The following is a 9,233-nucleotide window of genomic DNA, read 5'->3' on the forward strand; positions in this document are numbered from 1 at the left end:
TACATTTGATTGTCCCGGATTTACTGTGTTACGTATAGTCTGAGACCAAGCTGTTCGTTTTTGCCTTAAATAACCTTTTGTCTCATGTAACCATACCAAATGTAACGTGCAGTATACTAAATTGATTGTTCCGGATTTAAATGTACTATGTTACGTCTAGTCTATGAGACCAAGCTGCAACCGCAGTCGGCAAACAGGAACCAACCCACATTCTGCTGCTCACAGAATAATTGTGTTCAAGCCGACGTCGTCGTCACTCACTTCGAAGCCAAGGAATGTTTCTCTGGTCGCTGCATTGGGACAGAGGTGTTTTCAGTTTCCCGTTAACTCCAGAACGCGGACTGCTTTGCCTACAGTAACTGAGCGAGTTTGACATATTGGATATTTTATTTTCGATAAACGAGAGCTGTACCGACGGCGGGCACTTTATTGAACTCGTGTTGCTCTGCATTTTAGCAATTAGATTGAACTTTGAAATCCACCTCTCACCTACACGTTTGGGATCACGTTGAGGAATTGAAACGTAAGATMTTTGAAAACTTTCCCTTGCATTACAAGAATAGAATAGAATGCTCGACACAATGTCTGTTTGCTTCGAAATTAAGCGCCTATGGTGCTGAGATGAAAGGAAATAGGGAATATCTATGAACACACGGACATCTATGCCTGAGAGGTAATATTTTTTTTTATTTAGCAACTTTTGATATGGAAACAAACACTGCAGACTTGTCAGGCCATTACATTCTAAAAATAGCCTTGATTGCCTTGGGTTATTATTAGTAGGCTAAGGCTTAGCACGTCTGAATTTTAAATCTCATATGCAGCYATTATAATTATTACCTATGTAAATAATTGCATGCATGTATTGTTAAAATGAGTCACCCGTTGCAATTAAGGGCACACGAACAAAGTCAAGAGTTGCCACTTGCATTACTTAATAGCACTGTTAAGTCTTAGCCCAAATTGTAAAGATGTTTTGCAATTGTGAGGTCCATAGTTTATGATCCCTTAATCTGTTGTTATTCCCCATGGGGTACTAACCTTCATGTATCCAGTGACAGTATAGTTGTTTTTCCTGTCTGTACCTCAAATCCAACTCTCTTTCTCTTTCTCTCTCTCTCTTTCTCTTTCTCTTTCTCTCTCTCAGCCTGGACATTATTCACCAACAACAGAGCTGCTGATAAAAAGCAAGCAACTTCTGTGGGATAAAACATTTTTTTTTTGGGGGGGGTCATCGTTGTTGCTGGTCACAGGAGATACTGAAATATGGGTTCTAGCCTGACATGTGCGGGCGTGGTGTGGGCTCTGCTCTCCTTCCTGTGTGCGGCGGCCTCGTGTGTGGGTTTCTTTATGCCATACTGGCTCCTAGGGTCCCAGATGGGTAAACCCGTCTCCTTCGGGACCTTCCGGCGGTGCTCGTACCCGGTGCGTGATGAGGTTCACCAGGCCACGGTGATGCTGGAGCAGTGTGGGCGTTACGCCTCGTTTCAGGGCATCCCCAGTCTGGAGTGGAGGATCTGTACGGTGGTGACAGGGGTGGGCTGTGGCCTGCTGCTCCTGGTGTCCCTCACGGCCCTGATGGGCTGCTGTGTGTCTGACCTCATCTCCAGGACCATTGGACGGGTGGCCGGGGGCATCCAGTTTGTAGGGGGTAAGTTAAAATCATTATGCGCTGTTGTTTTTTAAGTGATTTGAAGATTGGATGGGTGGAAGGAAGGATGGATGGGTGGATACAATAATGAGTAGACTGACTCCTCCACCAATGGGTGTAGAATGTTATCGTTGAATGATTTAATAGAATGGAGCTGGGCTGAACAATGACTCCACAACGTTCATTTTTGGTTTCACCGTTTGTCTTATTTTTYGGACCTTGGGGGTCTGAGGGGAGAGAGAAATGAGGTGGTGATGGTGGGGGCTTCCTGATCCAGAAGCAACACACTCAACATGTGGTGTGTGTCCTCTAAGAAAAATGCCTCTTATAGAGGAAAGGCCTCAGTAGTAAATCAGAGCATACTGCTTCTCTTCCCCCTCATGCACTCATCCCCCTCTCCTCCATCTGTATAAAGACTTTGACCGCTCTTTTCATTCAGCCAGTGTGGGGGACTGGGGTTGATTTAAGTGTGACCTCTTCATGCTTGCATATCAGGGCCTCGGAGTCCTCGCTCTGTCTCTCTCAAATTCTGTATGCTTTAATGGCATGAATGACGAGGTCAATGTTGCCAAAGCGATACACATAAAAAGTATGAAAACAACAGGGACAACAATGAGAATATTAGCTATAATACTAAATATACAGGCATCTGCCAAAATAATGGAAACCCCTACATGAAGTGTCTTAATAGGGTGTTGGGCCACCACAAGCCAGAACAGCAATGTGCCTTCGCATAGATTTTACAAGTGTCTGGAACTCCATTGGATGTATTGCTAGCAATTTATGTTATTCTGTAATAACACAGACCACAAGGCAAATCAGGGGGAGGAAAATAGGTTTATTCAAAAAGGACAAATCATGCTTGGAAGTAGATGGTCATGCTCCCCTGTCCTCAGTGATGCTCTTAGTGATTCTMTCCAGTGGCTCTCTCCAGTGATTCTCTCCCCAGAACAAAGGGACAGCATGTAGTGTTATAACCCAGCCCTAGCCTGTGGTTGACCAATTAGAATTCCTTGCAATAAAACTAGCCAATGGCCAAGTAACAASTATCCTATTTCAGAAGACATATTCCTCCCATGTCTCTGACCCATTGCTCATTAATCCCCTATTACAGAAAAAAAACACTTTTTCCATTGATCGTTTTTAGACTTCTCGGCCTTTTGACCTCTCTTCCTTTTGACCTCTCGTCCTGTCTCTGCGTTGTGTATTTATCTTCAACATATTCTTACAGTATGTTACACCATTCTTCCACCAGAAATTCCATCATTTGGCGTTTTTTTTATGGTGGTGGAAAACGCTGCCCAGAATCTCCCGTAAGTGTTCAATTGGGTTGAGACGGAGAGGAAGAGGCCAAGTGAGAGGTTTTACTCCACCCTAAATTTTTCCACAAAATAAGCCCATGAAGTGAGGAATTTTTGTATGGTCAATGAGAAAGTGTTGAATTTGGTCAACAAAAAAATGTAATTGCCAATTTGCTACGTAAAGCTTATTTGATCTAATAGACATTTTGTAATGGTTAAAAGCACTGATATATTACTGGACGCACGTGGTGTTTCGGCGACGTTAAATACAACTTATCTGGGAGTTATGCCTTCTGTCATAGAGCGAGAGGAATCATCATGGATATAACCAGTGGTGATTTTAGCATGTAAATCTTGGTGGGGCAAAAAAAATAATTGTGGGATGCATGCCAGCAAAGCCACTACACAAYACATTAATTGCACTATAATGGTGACAAACGGTGCCCATAAACTGTTAGGGCCTACATAAAGCTGTCCCAACAGCAKAGTCCCAACAGCAGTCCCAATGGAAAACCAGGTGTTTTAATTGGCGTATGCTTACTTAGATTTTTACCTTACCTTTACCTTTTACCTCAAGATAGTCATGTAAACACTTTACTCTGCTTATTGCCGTACTCGGCTTACTGCCACAATCAGTTTAATATTGAATTATTAGTGTGCATGTAAACATACTGTATCTCTCAGGAGGCCACTGGCCATTTCATGCACGAGAAATATCTCCCGACATTTTGCTCTCTGAGATGACACAGCGTCCGCCTCATTATTTATTAATGAAAGAGGGAGACTGTTTATCCTCCTAAATTCTCCTCTATGGTCTGTTATAAATTCTGTTCTATAGTCCATGCAGTGGTTCTTACACGCTCAGAAATACACTTCCATTAGGTAATGGCAATAATGCCAGCAGGGGGGATTTTTAGAGATCCTCACTTATGATATAATASAATACAATTTCCATGAAAATTGAGATAAAGTATTGCAATTTTCATGGAAATTCACTTGTTAAAGTAACTAACGAGTTGCTGTTTATTCGGTTCATATCAACAAAGTACTGAGTAATGGGTCTTAATACTTATGTAAATTGTAATTTTTCAGTTTAATTTTCAATAAACGTGCAAACATTTCTTAATCTGTTTTTGGGGGGGGGGGGATGGTGTGGAAATAAACAATTGAATCAATTTTAGAATAAGGCTGTAACGTAACAGAATTTGGAAAAAGTCGAAGGGTATGAATACTTTCCGAATGCACTGTATATGAGTGCATTCCAGAGTATGTGAGCGGAGTGGAGCGATCCCATTATGACTGGAGCGCGGAGCGAGATTCCCAAAGGCTGGAGCATAAGGCCTTCTCGCCCACTACAATTTAGCTCCAGTAGTGCTCACTTCACGAGCTCAGGGCATGCCCGCCCCAGCATGCATGTAGTCTACTTGTGTGTTGCTGCTATARCCCCTTGTTTTAGCTTCTGTCGTGGCGTTCGCTAAATACTTTCATAAAGAAACTGATCAAAACACACAAAGGTGCAAATTCAAGGTGACTTACAAAGATGAGGACCAAGAGCAAGAGAGGTAGTGCCGTGTCCACAACTAAAGAATCATCGTGGAATCTGAAAAGACACGTATCCCGAAAGCATGATGGTGTACTTACTACACGCACATGCTAAAAGAAARGAACAAGGTGGGTAAATAAGTGGGTCAGTGTAGCAAAGTATTTATAAACAAAAAAATCTGATCTCTTTAAACATTTTGTTCATTTTTGTTCTATTATATATACGCCATATTTGATTTTGGCCCAGTAGGCCTGGTATATTCCCACATTCAAGAAGCTCTCTGTTWTGATAGTTTTTTTTTGCCGAAAAAACGTTAGGCCTACCTATAGAAAAATTAAAAACATCTCTGCCCAGCTTGTCAAGAATGGACAAAAGTGTGGAAAGGATATTCTCCGCTGCTGGCCTTCTCTCCAGGCACCATCTCATGAGCCTGAAGCCACAGACTGGCCAAACTCGTGTTTCTAAATATGAATTTATAAAAATAATTTCAAAAGCATTAAGACCTTTTTTGTTTAATTTGTATTTCATTCTAAGTAAATCACAGCCTATATGTGAAATGTATAGACTATAATGATTTAATACAACAAAATGTTTAAATGCTGAGCGCTTTATGTCCCTACCAGCCTATTGTGTCGCACTCGCAAATGCTTCACAATGTATTTCTATGTAGGGTACAGCCTTGAAATAATTGAAATAATATAGCCTAAATAATTCATTTGTTCCTTCTTAGGTCAGGAGCCAGAGAGGGAGCCTATTTAGAGTGTTTATATGCTGTTTAATATGACATATTAAACAGCCTATTAATATAGCCTATTTGAATTATTCACCTTTTCATGTTTATTCGAATACTTTTCGTTCAAATCAAATGTATTTAWATAGCCCTTCGTACATCAGCTGATATCTCAAAGTGCTGTACAGAAACCCAGCCTAAAACCCCTAACAGCAAGCAATGCAGGTGTAGAAGCACGGTGGCTAGGAAAAACTCCCTAGAAAGGCCAAAACCTAGGAAGAAACCTAGAGGAACCAGGCTATGAGGGGTGGCCAGTACTCTTCTGGCTGTGCCGGGTGGAGATTATAACAGAACGTTGACCATTGATGCAATGGTTCATTGGATCAGTGTAAAACTTTGCACATACACTGCTGCCATCTAGTGGGTGAAATTTAAATTGCGCCTGGGCTGGAATAATACATTATGGCCTTTCTCTTTTCGTTTCAAAGATGATGGTACAAAAAAACGCATGTTTTTAAAAATCTTTTACCAGCTCTAATGTGTTATATTATCCTACATTCATTTCACATTTCCACAAACTTCAAAGTGGTTCCTTTCAAATGGTATCAAGAATATGCATGTCCTTGCTTCAGGCCCTGAGCTACAGGCAGTTAGATTTGGGTATGTCATTTTAGGTGAACATTAAAAAAAAAGGGGCACATCCTTAACATTGAAATAAAGTAAATACCTAAAGTAGTCCGTGCATCAATACCGGTGTATATAGTAAAATAAGAAATACCGTCAATCCCTATTCTACCATAGCTGTATGATGCTAGCTACCACAGGAGACAAAAGGAAGAAAAAGCGGAAAAGCAATCACCTCTGTATCCGACAGACGTGTGTGATTGGTTCWTCGAGCTTCTGAGATTCCAGTGAATTCCACRTGAGATATCAAAACAAAATGATTGAAAGAAACCTAAAATACCATAAAAAATGTGAAATTATATTTTGGCCATATCACCCAGCACTAGCACAGCTCAGCACAACACACTGAGCACTACTGTGTCTAGACAGGTTAGGGCTATATGTTCTGTTCTGTTTTGCATGCTTTAAATCCTAGTATGACGGATGAGGTTCAGATGGAGCCATGCATAGGTAATATTTCACTGTTTCAGACGACTTATGAGTTATCCAGAAASCAAAAGCTAAACCRAAGCTGTGAAATTGATCCTATTYGCTTGAGGCWATATCATATATTATTGTATGGTAAAGCACAAAATATGTGCTCTTGGAAGTATTTMTCTTCTTGGAAGTGAGAGAAGGAACAAAAAAATCATATTATTCTGTCTGTTTATTTTCATGCTTTTCACCGTCTGTCTGTTCGGTCGCTCTGTCTATCAGTTCTTCTATCAATCTACTGCATCATACATATCCACAGGTGCCAGGTGGTACTTGTCTGCTCATCTCCCACCCAATCCCTCTTGTTTCTCTTTCCTTCTCCCTGGTCTCTAAACTCTGGTCTTTTGAAGTATAACACTGTTCTCTCTGCAATCAATCTCCCATTCATTTCCCACAAAGGGCCCCATACCTCCAGTCTCCCTAATGTACGGCCCGGCAGTTCATCAAAAGAGGGAGAGACAGGTAGTGGAGGGGAGGAAAGAGACAGAAGGACCGAGGGAGGTAGAGAGAGAGCACGAAGGAACAGCAGTAGAGTAAATCAGTGACCTGAAGACAGCATGGACCGGATTGCTTCCACAAATAGAGACTGAACGTGCTGCTGTGGAAATTATACCCTTCTCAACTGGAGACTCACTCATGTAAATATGTCAATTATCCTCCAAGAGAGGTCATCCTGTCAAAACAAGGGGAGATTTGAAGGAAAGCMCATTCATTAATTGCTAAAACAACAAACAAGTTTCTTTCCCAGAAACCAGATCTGTGGCTTGTTTTGGTGAATCCAAACTGATCAGGCACCAAGAAGAAAGAGATTGTACAGTGGGGAGAACAAGTATTTGATACACTGCGATTTGCAGGTTTTCTACTTACAAAGCATGTAGAGTCTGTCATTTTTATCATAGGTACACTTCAACTGTGAGAGACGGAATCTAAAACAAAAATCCAGAAAAATCACATTGTATGATTTTTAAGTAATTAATTTGCATTTTATTGCATGACATAAGTATTTGATCACCTACCACCAGTAAGAATTCCGGCTCTCACAGACCTGTTAGTTTTTCTTAAGAAGCCTCCTGTTTCACTCATTACTGTATTAACTGCACCTGTTTGAACTCGTTACCTGTTAAAAGACACCTGTCCACACACTCAATCAAACAGACTCAACCTCTCCAAATGCCAAGACCAGAGAGCCGTGTAAGGAACATCAGGGATAAATTGTAGACCTGTACAAGGCTGGATGGGCTACAGGACAATAGCCAAGCAGCTTGGTGAGAAGGCAACAACTGTTGGCACAATTATTAGAAAATGGAAAGAAGTTCAAGATGACGGTCAATCACTCGGTCTGGGGTCCATGCAGATCTCACCTCGGTGGGCATCAATGATCATGAGGAATGTGAGGGATCAGCACCAGAACTACACGGCAGACTGGTCAATGACCTGAAGAGAGCTGGACCAGTTCAAAGAAAACCATATAACAACACACTGCGTCATGGATTAAAATCTGCAGCACGCAAGGCTCCCTGCTAGCGCATGTCCAGCCCGTCTGAAGTTTGCCAATGACACTGGATGATCCGAGGAGAATGGGAGAAGGTCATGTGGCTGATGAGACAAAATAGAGCTTTTTGCTCTAGTAACTGCCATTCGCCCTCTGGTTGTTTTGGAGGTAATATGCAAAGGATGAAGTAAGCGGGCTACCGCCAAGTAACACTAGCCATCCTCAACCGCTCGAAGCATGGAGGTGGTAAACAGTCATGCTTTCGTGGGGATGGGCTTTTTTCCTGCAAAGCGGGACAGGACGATGGTGCAACCGTATCTGCAGGGGTAGGAATGGATGGAGGTGTTCGCGTGAGAATTCTGTGATCTCAGCAACCGTCCTTCGCTAGTAAGTAGCATTGAACGATGGGGTCGTGGGGCTGGGTGTTGCCAGCATGCAGCAGACCGAAACATTCACTAGCCAGTGGGCCAATCTAAGGAGTGCTTCCGCTAAGAGCATCTCAAAGGCTCCTGGAGTGGCTAGTCAGTCTCCAGCTGTAACCATACGAAAATCTTTGGAGGAGTCGAAAGTCCGTGATTTTGGCCGCTTACAGCCGTATAGTACCTGAAGGTCTGCGAGAAGGGTCGTGTATGGAGGGGTGGGCGCGGGTAAAATCCGCTGCGTGGTTCGTGTGTGCGCACACCCTGGTCAAGGAACATACATGGTAAAGGAGTTGAATTTCTGTTAGCATTTCGCAAACAAAGCACAGGTTTTGTGGTACTCATCTATATATTCAGTCTCTTGGCTTTTTCTGATGTATCAAATACTTATGTCATGCAATAAAATGCAATTAATTACTGTAAAATCATACAATGTGATTTTCTGGATTTTTTGTTTTTAGATTCTCTACTCACAGTTGAAGTGTACTATGATAAAAATTACAGACCTCTACATGCTTTGTAATTAGGAAACCTGCAAAATTGTCAGTGTATCAAATACTTGTTCTCCCACTGTATGTGTATATACTAACACGTTCAGAGTTTGGGGTCACTTAGAAATGTCTCCTTCGTTTTTGTGAAAGAAAAGCAAAAAATTTAACATTAAATAAACATCAAACTTGAATCAGAAATACAGTGTTGTCAGGCCGTCGTATGAATAATTAGACCAAGGCAGCGGTGAGTAGAGTTCCACATTTTAATAATAGGTGAACTTCCAATAACTAACAAAGATATAACGATCGTGAATACGTAGCGAACATAGGCATCACACAACAAAATATACCTACGGTGCCGGACTGGGCCACCGGGGCAGAGGAAGGCTCCGGCCATGGAGCGGGACTGGACGTGCCGTGCTGGCCTGGACTTCGGTGCAGTGGAAGG

At 42.0% G+C, this 9,233-nt stretch overlaps 1 protein-coding gene across 3 annotated transcripts in view; it reads left to right on the forward strand.

The window, feature by feature from the left end:
* Positions 1-231: 231 nt before the first annotated feature.
* The window catches only part of LOC111950840 (LHFPL tetraspan subfamily member 6 protein), a 49,339-nt gene continuing 40,337 nt past the window's right edge, over positions 232-9,233 (forward strand). Inside the window, exons 1-2 of one of the 3 annotated variants that reach the window (XM_070434659.1) lie at positions 232-673; positions 1,148-1,651. In XM_070434659.1, coding sequence (XP_070290760.1) covers positions 1,267-1,651 — 385 coding nt within the window. In that variant the 5' untranslated portion in view covers positions 232-673; positions 1,148-1,266. The remainder of the gene's footprint in view (positions 674-1,147; positions 1,652-9,233) is intronic. The other 2 variants (XM_023968743.1, XM_023968744.1) reach the window with 2 other exon arrangements.

This window comes from Salvelinus sp. IW2-2015, linkage group LG23 (genome assembly GCF_002910315.2).
Source record: "Salvelinus sp. IW2-2015 linkage group LG23, ASM291031v2, whole genome shotgun sequence".
Lineage (NCBI taxonomy): Eukaryota > Metazoa > Chordata > Actinopteri > Salmoniformes > Salmonidae > Salvelinus > Salvelinus sp. IW2-2015.